At 32.6% G+C, this 26,713-nt stretch overlaps 2 protein-coding genes across 2 annotated transcripts in view; one reads left to right on the forward strand and one right to left on the reverse strand.

Moving 5' to 3' along the window:
* The window catches only part of LOC142228753 (putative cytochrome P450 313a4), a 170,909-nt gene that overhangs the window by 136,305 nt on the left and 7,891 nt on the right, over positions 1-26,713 (reverse strand). The window contains exons 2-3 of the mRNA XM_075299262.1: positions 19,124-19,324; positions 18,848-19,036 (exon numbers count right to left, since the gene is read on the reverse strand). Coding sequence (XP_075155377.1) covers positions 18,848-19,036; positions 19,124-19,277 — 343 coding nt within the window. The 5' untranslated portion in view covers positions 19,278-19,324. The remainder of the gene's footprint in view (positions 1-18,847; positions 19,037-19,123; positions 19,325-26,713) is intronic.
* Positions 1-26,713, forward strand: part of LOC142231191 (putative cytochrome P450 313a4) — a 169,246-nt gene that overhangs the window by 95,134 nt on the left and 47,399 nt on the right. The window contains exon 2 of the mRNA XM_075301809.1: positions 9,159-9,375. Coding sequence (XP_075157924.1) covers positions 9,159-9,375 — 217 coding nt within the window. The remainder of the gene's footprint in view (positions 1-9,158; positions 9,376-26,713) is intronic.

The following is a 26,713-nucleotide window of genomic DNA, read 5'->3' on the forward strand; positions in this document are numbered from 1 at the left end:
TGTAATTTGTTATAGGCAAAAGAATTGAATGACGATCCTGCCACCGTCGGTATAGCCAAATGAGCACAAGAATAACGTAAAAGACATAGGAAACCATTTCGAATGAACGGATGGCGGAACGTTACTAAATTAAGTTTTTCATAAACATTCAACAATGGTCTCTTTAATATTGCATTTAGCTATAAAAACATATTTTTCCATAAATATCAGAGTTATGTATTAACATTAAAATTTAGTATTTTCGTATTTCAATCTTAACATAAATAAATATTCCATACATATTTATGTAAATTGAAAGAACATTCTGATTCTTTGAAATTCCAATGATTGCTTTTCTATAGCATTTGCATATACTTTATATAGAGTGGGAGACCTATTTTTTTTTTTGACTTAAAGTGGGTACAAGAAAAATTAACCGTGAAAAATGTCTATTATCAACAAGGTTCAGGTCTGATTGTCATATTTTAATATGACGTGTGCGAAGAAATTCTTCATGTTTTCCCGATTTATTGTTTCCCAGTTTCAATAGTTAAATTCGGCGGGCCCTCCGATAATATTGCATGTATATTTAATTTATCGACCTTTTCTCCTAATTATAAGCTTTCTTGTCACTTTAAATGCGAATAAAACAAGTATTGAATTATTTCATTAATCCCATCCGACGTTTCGCTGGGATTATTTCCAGATAGAATGTAGGCTAAGATCTAGCTACTGCCTAAACAAATTTGCAAGCATATCCCTTTGCCTTTGCCAAACTCAAATCATCGATTTGAATGTAGTTGGCTGGGTTTGTTTTTGAGAGAAACCAACAATAACAAACAAAACGAATGAAGATAGAGGAAGCACGCTCAAAAACAAACTCAGCCAACTACATTCAAATCGATGATTTGGGTTTGGCAAAGGAAAAGAGATATGCGTGCAAATTTGTATAGGTAGTAGCCGACTATCAAACCTTTTTTCGGAAGGTTCAAGTGTAGTTCACTTTGGGTTGAATGAATTACCCGAATTTATTCTGATAATTGGTTGATAGTTTTGCTGCAATTAGAGGATGCTGATGAGGAATGTGGTAATTCCGAAACAGTTGGACATCCAACCATCTTGCAGTCTATAGGGCTTTGCACAAATAAATTTGATAAGCATACTTTTCCTCTATTGTAGACTTGTAGTTTAGTCAATGCATGGTTTTAAGCTGAGATCAAAGACAACAATAATGATTGAAGAGAAACCAACAATAACAAACAAAACGAAAATAAAATTTTGACAAAACTTTCTATAAAAATAAAATTTTGACAAAATTTTCTACAGAAATAAAATTTTGACAAATTTTTCTATAGAAATAACCTTTTAACACAATTTTCTATAGAAATAAAATTTTGAATACATTTTCTATAGAAATAAAATTTTGAATAAATTTTCTATAGAAATAACATTTTGAATAAATTTTCTATAGATATAAAATTTTGAATAAATTTTCTATAGAAATAAAATTTTGAATAAATTTTCTATAGAAATAAAATTTTGAATAAATTTTCTATAGAAATAAAATTTTGATAAATTTTCTATAGAAATACAATTTTTACAAAATTTTCTATAGAAATAAAATCTTGACAAAATTTTCTATAGTAATAAAATTTTGACAAAATTTTCTATAGAAATGAAATTTTGACAAAATTTTCTATAGAAATAAAATTTTGATAAAATTTTCTATAGAAATAAAATTTTGATAAAATTTTCTATAGAAATAAATTTTTGACAAAATTTGCTACAGTAAAATTTTGACGAAATTTTGCATAAAAATACAATTTTGAATAAATTTTCTATAGCAATAAAATATTGAATAAATTTTCTATAGAAATAAAATTTTGAATAAATTCTCTATAGAAATAAAATTTTGACAAAATTTTCTATAGAAATAAAAGTTTGACAAAATTATCTATAGAAATAAAATTTTGACAAAATTTTCTATAGAAATAAAATTTTTGACAAAATTTTCTACAGCAATAAAATTTTGAATAAATTCTTTACAGAAATAAAATTTTGAATAAATTCTTTACAGAAATAAAATTTTGAATAAATTTTCTATAGAAATAAAATTTTGAATAAATTCTCCACAGAAATAAAATTTTGTCAAATTTTTCTATAGAAATACAACTTTGACAAAATTTTCTATAGAAATAAAATTTTGAAAAATTCTCCACAGAAATAAAGTTTTGTCAAATTTTTCTATAGAAATACAACTTTGACAAAATTTTCTATAGAAATAAAATTTTGAATAAATTCTCTTACAGAAATAAAATTTTGACAAATTTTTCTATAGAAATGGGAGACACCGTGGTGAAATGGTTAGCATGCCCGCCTTGCATACACAAGGTCGTGGGTTCGATTCCTGCTTCGACCGAACACCAAAAAGTTTTTCAGCGGTGGATTATCCCACCTCAGAATGCTGGTGACATTTCTGAGGGTTTCAAAGCTCTCTAAGTGGTTTCACTGCAATGTGGAAACGCCGTTCGGACTCGGCTATAAAAAGGAGGTCCCTTGTCATTGAGCTTAACATGGAATCGGGCAGCACTCAGTGATAAGAGAGAAGTTCACCAATGTGGTATCACAATGGACTGAATAGTCTAAGTGAGCCTGATCGGACGGCCACCTAACCTAATCTAACCTAACCTAACCTAACCTAACCTTCTATAGAAATAACCTTTTAACACAATTTTCTATAGAAATAAAATTTTGACAAATTTTTCTACAGAAATAAAATTTTGAATAAATTTTCTATAGAAATTAAATTTTGACAAAATTTTCTATAGAAATTAAATTTTGACAAAATTTTTATAGAAATAAAATTTTGAATATATTTTTTATAGAAATAAAATTTTGTCAAAATTTTCTATAGAAATAAAATTTTGTCAAAATTTTCTATAGAAATAAAATTTTAACAAAATTTTCTATAGACATAAAATTTTGACAAAATTTTCTATAGAAATTAAATTTTAACAAATTTTTCTATAGCAATACAAGTTTGATAAATTTTTCTATAGAAATAAAATTTTGAATAAATTTTCTATAGAAATTAAATTTTGACAAAATTTTCTATAGAAATAAAATTTTGAATAAATTCTTTACAGAAATAAAATTTTGAATAAATTCTTTACAGAAATAAAATTTTGAATAAATTTTTTATAGAAATAAAATTTTGACAAATTTTTCTATAGAAATAAAATTTTGAATAAATTTTCTATAGATATAAAATTTTGAATAAATTTTTTATAGAAAGAAAATTTTGTCAAAATTTTCTATAGAAATAAAATTTTGTCAAAATTTTCTATAGAAATAAAATTTTAACAAAATTTTCTATAGACATAAAATTTTGACAAAATTTTCTATAGAAATTAAATTTTGACAAATTTTTCTATAGATATACAATTTTGATACATTTTTCTATAGAAATAAAATTTTGTCAAATTTTTCTATAGAAATACAAGTTCACCAATGTGGTATCACAATGGACTGAATAGTCTAAGTGAGCCTGATCGGGCTGCCACCTAACCTAACCTAACCTAACCTTCTATAGAAATAACCTTTTTTTCTATAGAAATAAAATTTTGATAAAATTTTCTATAGAAATAAAATTTTGAATAAATTCTCTACAGAAATAAAATTTTGACAAATTTTTCTATAGAAATAACCTTTTAACACAATTTTCTATAGAAATAAAATTTTGACAAAATTTTCTATAGAAATAAAATTTTGAATAAATTTTCTATAGAAATAAAATTTTGAATAAATTTTCTATAGATATAAAATTTTGAATAAATTTTCTATCGAAATAAAATTTTTAATAAATTTTCTATAGAAATAAAATTTTGAATAAATTTTCTATAGAAATAAAATTTTGATAAAATTTTCTATCGAAATAAATTTTTGACAAAATTTGCTACAGTAAAATTTTGACCAAATTTTGCATAGAAATACAATTTTGAATAAATTTTCTATAGAAATAAAATTTTGAATAAATTCTCTACAGAAATAAAATTTTGACAAAATTTTCTATAGAAATAAAAGTTTGACAAAATTTTCTATAGAAATAAAATTTTGACAAAATTTTCTATAGAAATAAAATTTTTGACAAAATTTTCTACAGAAATAAAATTTTGAATAAATTCTCCACAGAAATAAAATTTTGTCAAATTTTTCTATAGAAATACAACTTTGACAAAATTTTCTATAGAAATAAAATTTTGAATAAATTCTCTTACAGAAATAAAATTTTGTCAAATGTTTCTATAGAAATAAAATTTTGAATAAATTCTCCACAGAAATAAAATTTTGTCAAATTTTTCTATAGAAATACAACTTTGACAAAATTTTCTATAGAAATAAAATTTTGAATAAATTCTCCACAGAAATAAAATTTTGTCAAATTTTTCTATAGAAATACAACTTTGACAAAATTTTCTATAGAAATAAAATTTTGACTAAATTCTCTTACAGAAATAAAATTTTGACAAATTTTTCTATAGAAATGGGAGACACCGTGGTGCAATGGTTAGCATGCCCGCCTTGCATACACAAGGTCGTGGGTTCGATTCCTGCTTCGACCGAACACTAAAAAGTTTTTCAGCGGTGGATTATCCCACCTCAGAATGCTGGTGACATTTCTGTGACATTTCAAAGCTTCTCTAAGTGGTTTCACTGCAATGTGGAAACGCCGTTCGGACTCGGCTATAAAAAGGAGGTCCCTTGTCATTGAGCTTAACATGGAATCGGGTAGCACTCAGTGATAAGAGGGAAGTTCACCAATGTGGTATCACAATGGACTGAATAGTCTAAGTGAGCCTGATCGGGCTGCCACCTAACCTAACCTAACCTAACCTTCTATAGAAATAACCTTTTTACACAATTTTCTATAGAAATAAAATTTTGACAAAATTTTCTATAGAAATAAAATTTTGACAAAATTTTCTATAGAAATAAAATTTTGAATAAATTTTCTATAGAAATTAAATTTTGACAAAATTTTCTATAGAAATTAAATTTTGACAAAATTTTCTATAGAAATAAAATTTTGACAAAATTTTCTATAGAAATAAAATTTTGAATAAATTCTCTACAGGAATAAAATTTTGACAAATTTTTCTATAGAAATAAAATTTCAACAAAATTTTCTATAGACATAAAATTTTGACAAAATTTTCTATAGAAATTAAATTTTGACAAATTTTTCTATAGAAATACAATTTTGGTAAATTTTTCTATAGAAATAAAATTTTGAATAAATTTTCTATAGAAATTAAATTTTGACAAAATTTTCTATAGAAATAAAATTTTGAATAAATTCTCTACAGAAATAAAATTTTGACAAATTTTTCTACAGAAATAAAATGTTGACAAAATTTTCTATAGAAATACAATTTTGACAAAATTTTCTATAGAAATAAAATTTTGAATTAATTCTTTACAGAAATAAAATTTTGACAAATTTTTCTATAGAAATAACCTTTTAACAAAATTTTCTATAGAAATAAAATTTTGAATAAATTTTCTATAGAAATAAAATTTTGAATAAATTTTCTATAGAAATAAAATTTTAAATAATTTTTCTATAGATATAAAATGTTGAATAAATTCTCTGTAGAAATAAAATTTTGAATAAATTTTCTATAGAAATAAAATTTTGAATAAATTTTCTATAGATATAAAATGTTGAATAAATTTTCTATAGAAATACAATTTTGACAAAATTTTCTATAGAAATAAAATTTTGAATAAATTCTTTACAGAAATAAAATTTTGACAAATTTTTCTATAGAAATAACCTTTTAACAAAATTTTCTATAGAAATAAAATTTTGAATAAATTTTCTATAGAAATAAAATTTTGAATAAATTTTCTATAGAAATAAAATTTTAAATAATTTTTCTATAGATATAAAATGTTGAATAAATTCTCTATAGATATAAAATTTTGATTAATTTTCTATAGAAATAAAATTTTGAATACATTTTCTATAGATATAAAATGTTGAATAAATTTTCTATAGAAATACAATTTTGACAAAATTTTCTATAGAAATAAAATTTTGACAAAATTTTCTATAGAAATAAAATTTTGACAAAATTTTCTATAAAAATAAAATTTTGAATAAATTTTCTATAGAAATAAAATTTTGAATAAATTTTCTATAGAAATACAATTTTGACAAAATTTTCTGTGGAAATAAAATTTTGACAAAATTTTCTATAGAAATAAAATTTTGAAAAAAAATTTTTATAGAAATAAAATTTTGACAACATTTTCTATAGAAATGCAATTTTGACAAAATTTTCAATTTTAACAAAACAACTTTAAAGAATTTAATTCCCGTTTTAGGTCATACTATCAAAGTTCATTGTGCGAAAGTTCTCCCTTTTTAGTAGAAGTAGCAATTTTCTCTTTTTGATGAAAGTTAAAAAAATATTTATAATTCAAGGAATATTTGAACGCCCAAATAAATCGTCGCTATTAGTCGTGATCATAAAATAAAAAATTAACTGCTAAAATAAAATAATAAATCATTTCTTTCGAAGATACGTTTGTTCATAGTAACCATAAAAATTTGATCAATAAGATGCGAGATAAGATTTTTTATTTGGTAGTTTTTAGTAATATTTTATTCAAATTATCTATATATATAAAATTCAATCTATGTTTGTTTATTTGTTTGTTTGTTTGTTTGTTTGTTTGTATGAACCGAGTTGGCTCCTAAACGGCTGAACCGATTTACTTGAAACTTTCAGAGATCATAGGGGACGTTTATGTGGTGAAAATAGGGTACCTCATTTTTTGACGCCTGGTCGCGGAGGGGGACCTCCCCTTTGTCGGACTTTTTGAAAATTGGACCAAAGTTGACCGATTTGCTTGAAATTTTCATTGAAGGTTGGGGTTGGCAACTAGACAAAGATCCGCTACTTTATATTTCGATATTTGGAGGCGGAGGGGGACCTCCCCTTTGTTCGACTTTTTTTAAAGTACAGTGAAAAAACTAAAATTCTCTAAATTATCTGAGATTTAAAGAGAACATGCGGTGAGGTTATGGAATTAATATGGGGTACCTGATGATTTCATATGCGGACGGGGAGGGGGACCTCCTCCTTGCTTTTTGAAACTTGGAACAAAATTATGCAATTTGCATGAAATTTTCATTGAATGTTGGGGTTGGCATCTAGACAAAAATCCGCTACATTATTTTTCGATATTTGGTCGGGGAGGGGGGCCACCCCTTTGCCCGACTTTTTTTTAAAGTACAGTGAAAACAAAACTAAACTCCCCCGACTGAAATTTTACGGAAAAATTTATGAAATTTATATCAGGTTCCTGATTTTTTAATAAAAATAAAAGGGCATAGGGAGACATCCGCTTCTCTTAAGTACATACAGAGAAACAATTAAACTTTACCGAGTTACTTGAAATTTACAGAGGACTGGAGAGAGATCGTAACCTCTGTCAACCGTAATAGTTGATACCTGATTTTGTGATTTTTGGACGGAAGAGAGGCCGCCCCTTTAGGCTTATAATTTGCTTGACATTTTCTGGGACGTTTACAAAAGATACGCTTTTCGACATTTGGTCGGGGAGGAGGTCCTCCTCTAAAACTGCAAAAAAAATGGCTCTATTAACCATGTTCCTTAATCTATATCTGTCCATAAAGCTCGAAAAATAATTGTATAATTAGATATAATGCATTTGGACGTCAATGGCCTGTTTCGGTATCAGGCTAACATGAAATATAAAAAATTTAGGTTTTCTTGAAATTTACAAAGGAAGCGGGGGAAAAGGTTATAAATGAAGAGGCAACCTTCATTGCCCCACACTTGAAGGACAGTTTCAAGAATTTTCAGGGAAGGTTAGGGTTGCTATTCACTACGGTGTTTGTCGATATTGTATCGGGGAAAGTGACGTCCCTTTAAAACAATAGAGCAAAAATTAAACATCTCCGATCTAATGGAATTTACAGGGAACGTGGGAGGAGGTGATGAAATTTATACATGATTTTTAAATTAATATATGATTTTTCGATATCTGGTTGGGGAAGGGGAAAATTGAAATAAACTTTGTCGATTTACTTCGATAGAATTTATAGGGACCATTGAGTAGTTGCGAAATTAATATAGGGTACGTGATAGTCCGATATCAGGTCAGAGTGGAGCGAAGGTGGGAAGAGAGTTCCCTTTTGTCGGTTTTTTCTCTTAAATTGAAAGAAGAGGGTTGTCCGTAAATGGGAACTCGGTATATAATTTTATGATTTTTGCATAGGCTTCTTTCTTCCAGACTTCTTATTAGTAAAGAGAGGGTTCCCTTTTGTCCGTTTTTTTTTCTTAAGTTGAAAGTAGAGGGTTGTCCGTAAATGGGAACTCGGTACATAATTTTATGATTTTTGCACAGGCTTCTGCCAGACTTCTTTTTAGTAAAGAACTTAAATTTACATGAAATTGGCAGCCAACGTAGAGGGTGCATTATTTTCCAACATTTTAGCAAATGTTAATGTGGTAAAATTTTTTACTACTTTTGCCTTTTCCGATTTATTGGATGGGAAACAGTAATTCTTTGTATGTTATTATAATATAATGCTTAATTTTCAGATATGTTGAGGAGAAGGATACTTTTCCTTGACAAACCACACTTAAAATTCACAAGAAATATACAAGAAGGTACACCCTCTCCCGCCGTATTTGTACCTATAAACGAAAAAATCAAGTAGTCCGATTTGTTTAAAAAAATTCAAATCTTTTCGAATTTGTTTTCAGCACGAAGGATATAGTTGACTAAGTTAACGCAAAATGTTCCTCCAAATACGCTTCGGAAGGCGCAGCGAAGCGGGCCGGGTTACGCTATATCAAATAATATGCAATTATTTTTGACTCGAGTGGCAACCGTGCTTGAGAGCCGATTGGATAAGTTTTCCATTCCTTTTGTAACACATCGAAAAAATCGATTTCCCACTCTATATAAAGTATATGCAAATGGTATGCAAAAGCAATCATTGGAATTTCAATCAGTTTACTTTCAGTTTACATCAATATCTATGGAATATTTATTTATGTTAAGATTGAAATACGAAAATACTAAATTTTAATGTTAATACATAATTCTGATATTTATGGAAAAATATGTTTTTATAGGTAAATGCAATATTAAAGGGACCATTGCTGAATGTTTTTGAAAAACTTAATTTAGTAACGTTCCGCCATCCGTTCATTCGAAATGGTTTCCTATGTCTTTTACGTTATTCTTGTGCTCATTTGGCTATACCGACGGTGGCAGGATCGTCATTCAATTCTTTTGCCCATAACAAATTACAATTGATTACTGGATTTGGTCCTCTAATTGATGGAAAAGGTAAATACATTTTAATTTTTCACATAAAATTTCAGTAGAAAAAATCAAAAGTTGTTAAATTATAATTTAGAATTTATAAATTAAGTATATAACGACAAATCATTGGATGCTTGTGAAAAGTAATACAATATATTTTAATTTTAAAATTAAAATTTTAAAAAAATATATGAGAAATATATAATTGAGGGCTAGCGAGTGTGCGGATTATAGGGGTAACTGTATTGGAAAACCACTCCTATTTTTAAACGTTTGTTTACTTTGTAGCCAAGATATAAAAAATTGACAATTTAAAGACAATTTAATTAATTTTGGATAATTTTTTAGAATTATTATAGCCGAGTTGACTTTAGTCAAACAAAGTTTTCTTACATGTTAGGATATCCATGTTTGCTTCAAATCACTTTACTATAAGGACAAAATGGATTCATTGAAAAGTTTATTGATTTTTGGACAAGGAAAATCTTTATAGCAGAGAAATGCATCTTCTATGCTAAGCAAAATTAGTATTTGTATTTTAAGAACATACAATCTTTTGTCCCACGACAATTTTTTTCAGGAAAATGGAACATTTTCGTACGATTATTTTTTTTGACAAATTTCGACGTGACTGTATTGAACAAAAGTGTCTCGATGAGATTAATTCTATTTTTAGCTCTAGCATGGACCAGTGTTTATCGATAATATGGTGAAATCAAACGAGGTCCTAGTTCACTCTAAGACCAATTTCATGAAGGTCGCCTAAATCAGTTCTTATTCCGGAAACCATTGTCATGTGACCTAAGAGAGGATTGAGACAACCTCAGGCATTAATGGGACCAGCATACATTCAATATTGCATGAACACTGGGTCGGTAAAAAAATTTATTTGCATTGGATTCAACACACTTTTTAAACAAATGCTTGTGTCGAAAGAAATGCTCTCAAAAATACGATTGTGGTACAAAGTGATAGGTGACGATTTATGGATTTGCGTGTATGTGCCACGGTTGCCACAGTTGGAAGAATTCTGCCAAAAATGTTTGATATTTTATTGTTTGGTAGATTGCGAGTATTCTTGATATTTTGGAAGATTTTGCAAAATATTTCTCTCCAATTAAGAGGCATTTCACAAGTTTTCTACAGAAATAAATTTTTAACAATATTTTCTTTAGAAAAATTGTTGATAGTAATAAAATGTTGACAAAATTTTCTATGGAAATAAAATTTTGAATAAATTCTGTATAGAAATACAATTTTGACAAACTTTTTTAATAGAAATAAAATGTTGAAAAAATTTTCTACAGAAATAAAATTTTGAATAAATTCTCTATAGAAATTAAATTTTGACTAAAATGTCTATAGAAATCAAATTTTGACCAAATTTTCTACAGCAATAAAATTTTGAATAAATTCTCTATAGAAATAAAATTTTGACAAAATTCTCTATAGAAATAATATTTTGACAAACTTTTTTACAATAAATAAAATTAATTGCTTGATAGTTTTGCTGCAAGTAGAGGATGCTGATGAGGAATGTGCACGGATGAAAAAGACTGTTTTTCATATGTTTGGCTATAAACATTATATGTTTGGAACGCAAATTTTTAAACACAATATTTTTGAGTGCAAGCATATAATGTTCATAAACTAGCATAACATGTTTGGGACATATATGTTAATATGTTAGAACATATTATGTTTGGGACATAAAATGTTTGTAAATATAATATGCTTGGATGCAAACATATATTAATTTAGAAATAGCCTATAAACATATATGTGTTTAGTAGCTTGGAGCGCTATTTAACAGGGAGCGATATTGAATTAAGTTGGTGGTTGTTGCTTGTTACTACAAAATTAACATTTTATTTTTCCTTGGGCAATTGATCAGCTACTTCTTGATCCTTACAAACTGTGTGATCCGCTGTTCGAATCCCAGTCAGGCAAAAGGTAAAATTAAAATAAAAAAAATTGAATAATTTCTTCTACAATGTTTGTATTACAGAAAAAGGTGCTAAGAACTAAAAAATGTCGTGGAAGTGAGAAAGATGGGGAATATACAATTAGGCAGAAACAAAATTTTGAGCATTCAGGTCGAAAACCTATGTTGTTAGCACCTATATTACCTGTTTATTTTCATAATTCATTATGATTGTAAATATATAAATAAATAAATAAAATTTTGAGCACAATATTGTCTGGGAGAATATTTTTAAGCATATAATATTTTTGGGTGCAAAATGCTTCCAAACATATTATATGTTCACAAAATAACATATTGTTTTTTGGAAGACAACATTATTGAATTTGGATGCAAAAATACAAAATGTTTGGAACTTAGACTAACCAAACATATATTGTTTAGACCAATATGCTTTCAAACATATTATATATTGGAAGAGATCAAACATATAAATGTTTGGGCAATACCCAAAAATGTATATGCTTGAAGCAAAATATGTTTGGGAGTATATGTTACAGAAGCGATTTTTTATGAGGAAGCAGCTGTACATCCAACCATCTTGCAGTCTATAGGGCTTTGCCCAAATAAATTTGACAAACATTATTTTCCTCTGTTGGTTAAGCTACACTTGTAGTTTAGTCAATGCATAGTCTTAAGCTGAAATCAAAAAAACAACAACAATAAATAACATTTTGACAAAATGTTCTACAGAAATAAAATTTTGCCAAATTTCAATATAGAAATAAAATGTTGACAACATTGTCTATAGAAATATCGGTTCGTAATTATTTCTTTCCTATATATACCGGTCAAGAACTAAATATATACGTATTTAATCGACCTTTCTTTTGTCTACTATATATCCCGCATGGACTAAATTAACAGGTTGGCTGATAAGTACCCGATCTGACACATAGATGGCGACGCTAGTATTAAATGCATATTATTTTTATATACTACCAATCTTCAAATGATTCGTGTCAAAATTTGACGTCTGTAAGTCAATTAGTTTGTGAGATAGAGCGTCTGTTGTGAAGCAACTTTTGTTATTGTGAAAAAAAAAATGGAAAAAAAGGAATTTCGTGTTTTGATAAAATACTGTTTTCTGAAGGGCAAAAATACGGTGGAAACAAAAACTTGGCTTGATAATGAGTTTCCGGACTTTGCTCCAGGGAAATCAACAATAATTGATTGGTATGCAAAATTCAAGCGTGGTGAAATGAGCACGGAGGACGGTGAACGCCGACGAAAACATCAAAAAAATCCACAAAATGATTTTGAATGACAGTAAAATGAAGTTGATCGAGATAGCAGAGGCCTTAAAGATATCAAAGGAACGTGTTGGTCACATCATTCCTCAATATTTGCTCTCTGCAAAATGGGTGCCGCGCGAGCTTGACCAAAAACAACAACGTGTTGATGATTCTGAGCGGTGTTTGCAGCTGTTAACTCGTAATACACCCGAGTTTTTCCGTCGATATGTGACAATGGATGAAACATGGCTTCATTACTACACTCCTGAGTCCAATCGACAGTCGGCTGAGTGGACAGCGAACCATCTCCGAAGCGTGGAAAGACTCAAAAGTCCGCTGGCAAAGTAATAGCCTCTGCTTTTTTGGGATGCGCATGGAATAATTTTTATCGATTATCTTGAGAAGGGAAAAACCATCAAACGTGACTATTATATGGCGTTATTGGAGCATTTGAAGGTCGAAATCGCGGCAAAACGGCCCCATATGAAAAAGAAACAAGTATATACGGCCGTAAGTTCGGCCAGGCCGAAGCTTATGTACCCTCCACCATGGATTGCGTAGAAACTTCTTCTAAACAGTGCCATCCACAATCGGATTACTTAAGTTGCGGTAACGCTTGCCGATGGCAAGGTATCTTAAAACCTCCTAACACCGTCTTCTAAATTGTATGTAAGTCCATACGTGGTATATATTAAATCAAAAAAGATCGATCAAATACGTATATAATTCAGTTTGACAAAATTTTCTATAGACATACAATTTTGACAAAATTTTCTATAGATATAAAATTTTAATAAAATTTTCTATAGAAATAAAATTTTAACACAATTTTCTATATAAATAAAATTTTGACAAATTTTTATTTGGAAATAAAATGTTGACAAAATTTTCTATACAAATGGTAGATTTTTGGTAGATTATTTTTGGCTCGAGTGGCAGCCATGATTACGAACCTAATAACATTTTAACAAAATTTTCTTTAGAAATAAAATTTTGACAAAATTTTGTATAGAAATAAAATTTTAAAAAAATTTTCTATAGAAATAAAATTTTGGTAGATTATTTTTGACTCGAGTGGCAACCATGATTATGAACCGATAAGGACCAATTTTTGTGTGATTGGGGATCGGCTATATATAACTATAGACCGATATGGACCAATTTTTGGCATGGTTATTAGCGGCCTTATACTAACACCACGTTGCACATTTCAACCGGATCGGATGAATTTTGCTCCTCCAAGAGGCTCCGGAGATCAAATCTGGGGAACCGTTTATATGGGGGCTATATATAATTATGGACCGATATGGACCAATTCTTGCATGGTTGTTAGAGACCATATACTAACACCATGTACCAAATTTCAGCCGGATTGGATGAAATTTGCTTCTCTTAGAGCAATCGCAAGCCAAATTTGGGGGTCCGTTTATATGGGGGCTATACGTAAGAGTGGACTGATATGGCCCATTTGCAATACCATCCGACCTACATCAATAACAACTAATTGTGCCAAGTTTCAAGTCGATAGCTTGTTTCGTTCGGAAGTTAGCGTGATTTCAACAGACGGACATGCTCAGATCGATTCAGAATTTCACCACGACCCAGAATATATATACTTTATGGGGTCTTAGAGCAATATTTCGCTGTGTTACAAACGGAATGACAAAGTTAATATACCCCCATCCTATGGTGGAGGGTATAAAAAGAGTAAGACAGCTAAAACAAGTATATACGGCCGTAAGTTCGGCCAGGCCGAATCTTATGTACACTCCACCATGGATTGCGTAGAAACTTCTACGAAAGACTGTCATCCACAAATTTCAACTCACATGGTTGTTAAATATCATATGCTACCACCACGTACCAAATTTCAACCAGATCGGATGAATTTTGCTTCTTCAAAAGGCACCGGAGGTCAAATCTGGTGATCGATTTATATGGGAGTTATATATTATTATGGACTGATAGGAACCAATTCCTGCATGGTTGTTGGATACCCTATACTAACATCACGTACCAAATTTCAACCGAATGGGAAGAATTTTGCTCTCCCAAGGTGCTCCGGAGGTCAAATCTGGGGATCGGTTTATATGGGGCCTATATATAATTATGTACCGATATCGACCAATTTTTGCACGGGTGTTTGAGGCCATATATTAACATCACGTACCAAATTTCAACTGAATCAGATGAATTTTGGTCTTCTAAGAGGCTCCGGAGGTCAAATCTGGTGATCGGTTTATATGGGGGCTATATATAATTATGGACCGATATGGACCAATTTTTGCATGGTTGTTAGACACCATATACTAACACCATGTACCAAATTTCAGCCGGATCAGATGAAAATTGTTTCTCTTAGAGGCTCTGCAAGCCAAATCGGGGGATCGGTTTATATGGGGGCTATATATAATTATGGACCGATATGGACCAATTTTTGCATGGTTGTTAGAGACCATATATTGACACCATGTACCAAATTTCAGCCGGATCAGATGAAAATTGTTTCTCTTAGAGGCTCTGCAAGCCAAATCGGGGGATCGGTTTATATGGGGGCTATATATAATTATGGACCGATATGGACCAATTTTTGCATGGTTGTTAAAGACCATATACTAACACCATGTACCAAATTTCAGCATGATCGGATGAAATTTGCTCCGCAAGCCAAATCTGGGGGTCCGTTTATATGCGGACTATACGTAAAAGTAGACCGATATGGCCCATTTGCAATACCATCCGACCTACATCAATAGTAACTACTTGTTCCAAATTTCAAGTCGATAGCTTGTTTCGTTCGGAAGTTAGCGTGATTTCAACATACGGACGGACATGCTTAGATCGACTCAGAATATATATACTTTATGGGGTCTATGGTGGAGGGTATAAAAAGGATTAAAAATAGTTCTAGGAAATGATTAAATCTAGTATATCGATTAAAAATAGTTCCGTTTTTAATTAAAAATTTAATTGAATCAATAAACAAGTATATAAAGCAGTAAGTTCGGCCGGGCCGAATCTTAAATACCCAACACCATGAATCAAATATTATAGTTTCCTGTGAAAATTTCAGGGTGATTTGGTGACAAGCAGATCAGTTCAACCAGTACACTTCCCGAAGATAAATTCAAAGATTTTACCTATGAAGACTAGATCCGATTCTGTATTTATAAGAACCATATTTGTTTGAGTTTTAGAGGAATCATAAACATCGTGTGCAAGTGTACAATAAAACGATGAAATAACGCCTTGATTTAAAATCTAACATCTGTAGATTTTTACCCCCATTATTTAAATGATTACCAGAAGTAAAATCTGGAAACTATAATTCAGTTTCAAGCAATTTTCATTATCAGTGCACATGGACCGATATTCACCATTTTCGGCACACCTCTTTATGTTCCTAAAATACTTCTAGACTTAAAATTTCATGCACATTTGATAAAAACTATGGTTTCTAAAAGCCCAAGAAGTAAAATCGGGAGATCGGTCTATTTGGGAGATAAACCACAACATGGACCAATACACGCCATTTTCGGCTCTCATACTTAAGGTTCTAAAATACCTCTAGATTTCTCATTTCAGGCAAATTAGATAAAAACTACGGATTCTAGAAGCCTAAAAAAATCATTTCTTGCACACCTATTTATATTCCTAAAAACCTCTAGATTTTCGATATCAGGAAAAGTGGACAACAATTACGGTTTCTAGAAGCCCAAAAAGTAATATCGGGAGATTGGTCTATCTGATGGCTATATTAAAACATGGACCTATACTCACCATTTTCGGCATACCTTTTTGTGGTCCTAAAATACCTCTAGATTTCCAATTTGAGGCAAGTTGGATAAAAACTACGGTTTCTATAAGCCCAAGAATAAAATCTGGAGATCGGTCTATATGGGGGCTATATAAAAACATGGTCCGATACTCATCATTTTCAGCACACCTCTTGAGGGTTCTAAAATATCTCTAGATTTTCAATTTCGCGCAAATTGGATGAAAACTACGGTTTCTATAAGCGAAAGACCCCAAATCAGGAGATCGATCTATATGGGGGATATTCCAAAACATTGATCGATACTCGCCATTTTTGGCACACCTCTTTGTGGTCATAAAATACCTGTAGATTTCCATTTTGAGGCAAATAGGATAAAAACTACGGATTCTATAAGCCCATGACCCCATAGCGGGAGATCGGTCTATATGGGGGATGTACCAAAACATTGGCCGATACTCACCATTTTTGGCACACCTCTTTGTGGTCATAAAATACCTTTAGATTTCCAATTTCAGGCAAATTGACTAAAAACCACAGATTTTAGACGCCCAAGAAGTAAAAACTGGAGATCGGTCTATATGGGGGCTATACCAAAACATGGACCGATGCTCACCATTTTCGTCACACCTCTTTATTGTTATAAAATACCCCTAGATTTCCAATTTCAGGCAAATCGGATAAAAACTACGGATTCTATAAGCCCAAGACCCCACATCGGGAGATCGATCTATATGGGGGATATACCAAAACATGGACCGATACTCACCATTTTTGGCACACCTCTTTGTGGTCATAAAATACCTTTAGATTTCCAATTTCAGGCAAATTGGATAGAAACTAAGGTTTTTATAAGCCCAAGACCCCAAATCGGGATGTCGGTTTATATGGGGACTATATCAAAACTTGGACCGATATAGCCCATCTTCGAACTTGACCTGCCTGCAGACAAAAGACGAGTTTGTGCGAAATTTCAACACGATTGCTTTATTATTGAAGACTGTAGCGTGATTACAACAGACAGACAGACGGACATGGCTATATCGTCTTAGAATTTCTCCCTGATCAAGAATATATATACTTTATATAGTCGGAAATCGATATTTCGATGTGTTACAAACGGAATGACAAACTTATTATACCCCCGTCACCGTTCTATGGTGGTGGGTATAAAAAAATTAATTGAAATTTGCTAATGAAATCAACTAATTTTTTAATCAAGTATTTTTTTTTGATGCTCAATTAAAACTGTGATTGATACTATCATTTTCGTGATTGAAGACATTTCAATTAAAAAATTAATTGGATCAATTAATTTTGTGATTGAATCTGAAAAAAAACGATTGTGTGCGATCATCATCTAACCGACCTCTAAGCATCAACCTCTAAGCAACCTAAGAATCGAAGTACTTACAACTTGCAGATTATCTATGAACCAGTACCCGATTATGGACAACTCAACGACATCCCGAATGCCTCATCCCATCAGGTCATGAGAGATCCTTATATATCACACGAAAGTCGTAAACACTTATGTTCTAATTCCGAAAAGTTTAGTGAGTCCTTACAGATATCCTGGAGGCAACTGAGCTTATCTCAGCCGATCAAAAAATCACGTTACATTAATGGATCCATTTTTCATCATCAGCAATGATGTGATGCAAAAAAGCCTTTCTAGTGTTGCCTAGAAAGCTGTCGACATCTCTAGGCTTCAACTCATACGATACCTAATATGTTTGGTCTTTATTCATTCCCAGTAGTTTCAATCGATGGGATATGTCTTGGAGTGTAAATTTTGAGTAATGCCTCCAATTCAGCACCTTCCAACTTATTCGGCTGTCCTGGGCGGCCTTCCACATTGAAATGGAAACTTGTGAAATGCACAAACATCCTATCGCACGTTGAAATCGAAAGAGCCCACTCCGAATAAACTTCCAAGAGTAATCAATGCGATTCAGCTACACTTAAAGAAGTTAATCAACACTTTCGTAAATGATGTTTGGTGGGCACTACTGCAAAATGTAATCTACGGAATGAGACTGTGATATATGAATTGTCCGATGCGTATATCCCGAACTTAGGCATCTATTGTCAATTCTGACATTACTAATATTTTCTGAATCGTAGAAATACAAATTGGAGTTTGCGAGAAATAATCAAAAACTATAATTTGCTGAGTGATAATTCTTATAAAAAAATTTTATGTATGGTAACCGAAATCGTCGGATCATGGTGAGTCATTATTCTCGATACGATATTGCTGAAGGTAAGGCACAAATACTCTTGATAAACAGTTTATCACCTCAACTTACCTTACCTAGGATTGGTTTTCATCATAAAATCACAAGAGAGAATTTCATTATTTCAATAAATCCTCGGCTATCTAAAAACAGAGGACTAACAATGACAGTTTCAGGCTTTTAAAGAGTCGCTTATCGATCGAGAATCGACTTTCAAATATCCTCACGAATCCACTGAAAAACTCTAAACTCACATACTTACCCAATGAAACATTAAGTGACACTTCTCGCAGCAAATGGATCAAATATGTCTCATTGCCCTGTTCTATGTCCATATCAATCTCTTTGAGTAAATCATTAGCTTTTCTATTAAATGCTCTCATAAACTCCATTAAACATCCAATTTTGAAAGCTGTATTCATTATCTTTCGATCACGGATCCAATGACCATCTGGAAGTTTGCAAAAACCAAACCATGTAAAATTTAACTCTTTCATTTTTCTTAAAGGGTCATAAAACTTCACCAAGTGATACTCACTTGATATAGTAATCAGGCCCCGGTCAATTGCATTGGAAAGACCGTCGTAACCAAGATCTGTTTTATCTATACTTAGTTTTGATGACAGAATATCTTTAACGACAACAGGATCTGTAGTTATCACAAATGTATAGGGTCCAGCGTACAATAGCATATTTTTACCATAATTCTCGGCAATGGAATTAAATAATTTTAAAAGATCTGAAAGTAAGAAATTAAGCTATGGTGATTTCCATTTTTTCCAAAATATTTGTATTAAGAAACAAGTAAGGAAAGTCTAAAGTCGGGCGGGGCCGACTATGTTATACCCTGCACAACTTTGTAGATCTAAATTTTCGATACCATATCACTTCCGTCAAATGTGTTCGGGGCTATATCTAAAGGTTTGTCCCAAATACATACATTTAAATATCACTCGATCTGGACAGACTTTGATAGACTTCTACAAAATCTATAGACTCAAAATTTAAGTTGGCTAATGCACTAGGGTGGAACACAATTTTAGTAAAAAACAAGTGAGGAAAGTCTAAAGTCGGGCGGGGCCGACTATATTATACCCTGCACCACTTTGTAGATTTAAATTTTCGATACCATATCACATCCGCCAAATGTGTTGGGGGCTATATATAAAAGTTTGTCCCAAATACATACATTTAAATATCACTCGATCTAGACAGAATTTGACTTCTACAAAATCTATAGACTCAAAATTTAAGTCGGCTAATGGTGGAACACAATGTTAGTAAAAAAAAAAAATATGGGAAACATTGAAATCTGAAGCAATTTTAAGGAAACTTCGCAAAAGTTTATTTATGATTTATTGCCCGATATATATGTATTAGAAGTTTAGGAAAATGTGAGTAAATTTTACAACTTTTCGACTAAGCAGTGTCGCTTTTACAAGGAAAATGTTGGTATTTTGACAATTTTTGTCGAAATCAGAAAAACATATATATGGGAGCTATATCTAAATCTGAACCGATTTCAACCTAATTTGACACACATAGCAACAATGCTAATTCTACTCCCTGTGCACAATTTCAACTAAATCGGAGCAAAAAATTGGCCTCTGCGGGCAAATGAGTGTAAATCGGGCGAAAGCTATATATGGGAGCTATATCTAAATCTGAACTGATTTCAAACAAATTTGGCACACATAGCTACAATGCTAATTCTACTCCCTGTGCAAAATTTCAATTAAATCGGAGTAAAAGATTGGCCTCTGTGGTCATATGAGTGTAAATCGGGCGAAAGCTATATATGGGAGCTATATCTAAATCTGAACTGATTTCAAACAAATTTGGCACACATAGCTACAATGCTAATTCTACTCCCTGTGCAAAATTTCAACTAAATCGGAGCAAAAAATTGGCCTCTGCGGGCAAATGAGTGTAAATCGGGCGAAAACTATATATTTGGGAGCTATATCTAAATCTGAACTGATTTCAAACAAATTTGGCACACATAGCTACAATGCTAATTCTACTCCCTGTGCGAAATTTCAACTAAATCGGAGCAAAAAATTGGCCTCTGCGGGCAAATGAGTGTAAATCGGGCGAAAGCTATATATGGGAGCTATATCTAAATCTGAACCGATTTAGCTGATATTTTGCAAGTTTTTTGAGACTCATAAAATATTCGAATGTACGGAATTTGAGGAAGATCGGTTGATATACACGCCAATTATGACCAGATCGGTGAAAAATATATATGGCAGCTATATCTAAATCTGAACCGATTTTTTCCAAAATCAATAGGGATCGTCTTTGAGCCGAAACAGGACCCTATACCAAATTTACAATCGGACTAAAACTGCGAGCTGTACTTTGCACACAAAAATACACCAACAGACAGACGGACATCGCTAAATCGACTTTTCCTTCTTGGCGTTACATACAAATGCACAAACTTATTATTCCATGGATCTATCTGTGAAAAATGATGTATCGAAGTAGGTGTAAAAATCCCAAAGAGGAATTGCTATAACCAGTCTTTTGCTCTCCTTTGAGAAAGAAACGATAAAAAATGATGGACTACTCAGACAATGGAAAGAGTGTTTTTTTTATGATATGAATCACTCTGTTGTCTGACAGCTGCTTTGACGGTTTAAAGTGACGTCTCTGCCCAATATTGTGTGGCAAAATATCATGAACAACTCTTGCAAATCGTGGAAAACAAAAATAATGTTCAATTAAAAATGTTTATACGCTTTTTTTACCGCAAAATTATCTTCAGTGATGTGGCGCATTTTTGGTTGAAAGGATATGCCAACAGGTAAAATTGCCCTATTTGGAGCAAATATAATCCACACGCCGTCCTAAAATTACAAATACATTCCGATGAATGTACTGTTTGGTGCGATCTATGGGCTGGTGGAATCATTTCCTTAAAAATGAGGAAGGACGATGCGTTACTGTGAATGTAAATCGATACAGAATCATGATCAATGAATTTTTATTGCAAATGCAAATGAAATGTGATTTCACGGTTGCCACAGTTGGTAGAATTCTACCAATTTTTTGATGTTTTTGATGTTTTCTATAGAAATAAAATTTTGACAAATTTTTCTATAGAAATAAAATTCCGACAAAATTTTCTATAGAAATAAAATTTTGACAACATCCTAACAAAAACTTTCATTAGTTGGCATCACTCCGGATTACATTTACATCCCAGCAAAAAAAGCGTTACCAAAAAAGTAGTGAAAATGTGATTTTTGGATCCGGAAGTGGTGCAAAATTGGCGCCGAAGCGATGAATTTAACATGGGGTTGTCATAGGACGGATGTTTACCATTTAAACAGCCGTTGCATCGAATTTGCATCATTTCTTAAGTTGTGATCCGAATTCTGTGTTTTGGATGTGAATTAAATAACTGTGTGATATAAACAAATAAAAAAATATAATTTTTTATGATTTTTAATATATACTAAAGCTTGTACGAAACCATTGCTCTCAAATATTTTCAAAAATTCTCAATTTTTCTAGAATGGATGTAGCAATTTTTTCACGAAAATTTTAATAATTTGCTCCATTTTATTAATTCTTACTCTGTTTTTAACCTATTTGAAACATAAAAGTTTAAATTAAAAATTAAATGTGAAAGAAGTGAGTTATAAACAAGTATATACGGCCGTTAGTTCGGCCAGGCCGAATCTTATGTACCCTTCACCATGGATTGCGTAGAAACTTCTACGAAAGAATGTCATTCACAATCGAATTACTTGGGTTGTGGTATCTGAAAACTTCTTAACATCGTTTTCTAAATTGTGAGTTAGTCCATACGTGGTATATATTAGACAAAAAAGTTATGTATAGGTACGTCTACAAATAATTACGAATCGATATGGACTTTTTGCACGATTCATAGAGAGCCAGAATTGAAATATGGGGGTCGCTTATATAAGGGCTATATACAATTATGAACTTGATATGGACCAATTTTTGTGTGATTGGGGATCGATTTATCTGAGGGCTATATATAACTATAGACCGATATGGACCTAGTTAGGCATGATTGTTAACGGCCATATACTAACACAATGTACCAAATTTCAACTGACTTGGATGAAATTTGCTCCTCCAAGAGGCTCCAAAACCAAATCTCGGGATCGGTTTATATGGTGGCTATATATGATTATGGACTGATATGGACCACTTTTGGCATGGTTGTTAAATATCATATACTACCACCACGTACCAAATTTCAACCAGATCGGATAAATTTTGCTTCTCCATAAGGCACCGGAGGTCAAATCTGGGAATCGGTTTATATGGGTGCTATATATAATTATGGACTGATATGAACCAATTCCTGCATGGTTGTTGAATACAATATACTAACATCACGTACTAAATTTCAACCGAATCGGATGAATTTTGCTCTTCCAAGGGGCTCCGGAGGTCAACTCCGGGGGTCGGTTTATATGTGGCCTATATATAATTATGGACCGATTTTGACCAATTTTTGCATGGTTGTTTGAGGCCATATATTAACACCACGTAGCAAATTTGAACTGAATCAGATGAATTTTGGTCTTCCAAGAGGCTCCGGAGGTCAAATCTGGTGATCGGTTTATATGGCGGCTATATATAATTATGGACCGATGTTGACCAATTTTTACATGGTCATAAGAGACCATATACTTACACCATGTACCAAAATTCAGTCGGATCGGATGAAATTTGATTCTCCTAGAGGCTCCGCAAGCCAAATCGGTTGATCGCTTTATATAGGGGCTATATATAATTATGGACCGATTTCGACCAATTTTCGCATGGTCATTAGAGACTTACTTACACCATGTACCAAACTTCAGCCGGATCGGATGAAATTTGCTTCTCTTAGAGGATTCGCAATCCAAATTTGGGGGTCCGTTTATATAGAGGCTATACGTAAAAGTGGACCGATATGGCCCATTTGCAATACCGTCCGACCTACATCAATAACAACTACTTGTGCCAAGTTTCAAGTCGATAGCTTGTTTCGTTCGGAAGTTAGCGTGATTTCAACAGACGGACGGACGGACGGACATGCTCAGATCGACTTAGAATTTCACCACGACCCAGAATATTTATACTTTATGGGGTCTTACAGCAATATTTCGATGTGTTACAAACGGAATGACAAAGTTAATATACCCCCATCCTATGGTGGAGGGTATAAAAAGTATTGTACAGCCAGTTTGCCTTGAACTGCTGCTCGTCCTTAGCAGTTTTTTTGGTCTTCTTTAGGTTCCGCTTGACAATAGCCCAGTAATTCTCAATTGGGCGTAGCTCTGGCGTGTTGGGAGGGTTCTTGTCCTTGGGAACCACCTGCACGTTGTTGGCGGCGTACCACTCCATGGCCTTTTTACCGTAATGGCAAGATGCCAAATCCGGCCAAAACAGTACGGAACAACCGTGTTTCTTCAGGAAAGGCAGCAGACGTTTATTCAACCACTCTTTCACGTAAATTTCTTGGTTGACAGTCCCGGAAGCTATGAAAATGCTGCTTTTCAAACCACAGGTACAGATGGCTTGCCAAACCAGATATTTCTTTGCGAACTTTGACAGTTTTATGTGCTTGAAAATATCTGCTACCTTTCCACTTCCTTTTGCCGTATAAAACTCCTGTCCCGGAAGCTGCTTGTAGTCGGCTTTGACGTAGGTTTCGTCGTCCATTACCACGCAGTCAAACTTCGTCAGCATCGTCGGGGATCGCGCTTTGGGCGTCGTATTTTGTTTATCATCGCGATTTGGAGTCACTACCTTCTTGTAAGTCGATAGTCCGGCTCGTTTTTTGGCTCGATGTACGGTTGTAGACGATACATCCAGCTTATTTGCGGCATCTCGGAGAGAGAGGTTAGGGTTTCGCTTGAAACTACCGGCAACTCTCTTTGTCGTCTCAGCGGCTTCCGGTATTCGATTTCCCCCCGATCCAGACTTCCTGTCTGTCGACAAACGTTCCCCAAACACTTTAATTACATTTGTAACGGTTGATTTGGTAACTTTTAGCGATTTTACCAGCTTTGCGTGCAAGTAGCTCGGATTTTCGCGATGCGCGAGCAAAATTTTGATACGCTGCTCTTCTTGCTTGGACGGCATTTTGACAACTGAAGAGTGAATTCCAAAATCAAAATAGGAGCAACATTCTACACACACACACCTTCAAAATGAGGGGTGTTCAGGTTTTTAAATGCAAAATTGAAAGAAATACGTCATGTTTATATTGACCAAATTTTGACCGTATCACCCTTTAAAACATCTTAACATCATCTTCTAAATCGTAAGTTAGTCACTGCGGGATATATAGTAGATAAAACAAAGGCCGATTAAATACGTATATATTCAGTTCTTGGCCGGTATATATAGGGAAAAAATAATTACGAACCGATACGAACTTTTGTGCGGTAATTATAGAGCCAGAATTGAAATATGGGGGTCGCTTTATATGGGGGCTATATACAATTATGAACACGAGTCTACCCAAAAATGGTAATTTTTTTACTGTTCGGTAGATTGGGAGAATTCTTTATGTTTTGGGAGATTTTGCAAAATATTTCTCTCCTCAACTATGAAATGCTTCATAAATTTTTTGTAGAAATAACATCTTGACAAAATTTAGTTTCTGTGGCGCAATGGGAATTTAGTTTCTGTGGCGCAATGGGAAGCTGTGTTATCGACTACTCCTTTTGTTCATTCGATCTATTACCTTACGTCCGAGAACTTACTATTCCATCAGAACCCTTTTCGGACCATATGCCTCTTTGCCTTGAGTTTAATTTTCCAAGAACATATCGTAGTATAAGGAATGACATTTCCCTTGTGAGGCTTTATTGGAACCCTAAGAAAAGTGGACAGTTCGTCCGCAATATAACTGAACTCTCAGGTACAATGCAATTCGACAGTGATATGACGGTGGACGAAATGTTATACTCGATAACGGAAAGAATAAGGCAGGCACAAGTTGTTGGAAGGAGCAAAAGAATTTTTGAACCGAAACAGGGGTGGTTCGATTGGGCCTGTTATCGGCTTAGACGCACTATGCGCAAACGTTTGAGAGAATTTCGGTTGAATCATACATCTGATAATAGAAAGCGTTACTATTCTACGAGATCGAGATTCATGAGACTGTGCAATAGTAAGAATATGGAATACTTCAATGAAAACCTCAAAATGTTGGATTATGTAAAGGATGGGAAGGACTGGTGGAATATATCAAATTCGCTGAAGAATCGGGCTTCACGCCAGAAAAATAATCTGAACTCCAACGATTTCCGAGTATATTTCAGTTCCATATTGAAGACTAGATCTGATTTCCAACATATAAACTGGTGTCTGCCTTATTTCGTCGATCCCATACGTGATTCCCCATTCGAGTTTTGTGAATTGCAAGGTTGACAATACAACAACCTTAAGTCCAAGAAATCTCCAGGTCAAGATGGAATTCCCTACGAATTCTACAGATTTGCGCCTAATTGCTTCCTTCCTTAATATATTGAAAGTATTCAATCACATCTTCTTACGTGAAAATATATCAATATCCTTCAGACAATCTATTCTGGTTCTATTACATAAGAAGGGTGATCCTAACGTTCCATCCTTGTCCCTAATCGACAGTATAGGAAAAATTTTCAATATAATGTTACTGAACAGATTATCCGGGTGGCTCGAACATAACAATATTCTCAACGAATTTCAGGCAGGCTTCAGGAAGGGTTATTCAACGGTTGAAAACATTTTCAACCTTGTGAATATTGTTAAATTGAACAATCTCAAGAATAAATTTACATATGCATTTTTTGTTGACTTCTCGGCGGCCTTTGACCTCATTCCAAGAAATTGAATTGTCTGTCAAGCGTTGGACTTTCAAGCAAGATGATACGCGTTCTCATGGCACTATATGAGAGCAATACATACAGGGTTTGGGACGGTGACACATTTTCAGAACTTTTCTCAACGGACACGGGTGTCAAACAGGGATGTGTTCTTAGTCAGTTACTTTTTCCACTGTATGTGAATGATTTGCCCAACATCCTCCCAGAGGGTGTAAGTGTCGCTGGTATGAATGTCAAAGTCCTACTATATGCTGACGATATCGTTATCCTGT

Source organism: Haematobia irritans, chromosome 3, assembly GCF_050003625.1.
Source record: "Haematobia irritans isolate KBUSLIRL chromosome 3, ASM5000362v1, whole genome shotgun sequence".
In the NCBI taxonomy this organism is placed as follows: Eukaryota; Metazoa; Arthropoda; class Insecta; order Diptera; family Muscidae; genus Haematobia; species Haematobia irritans.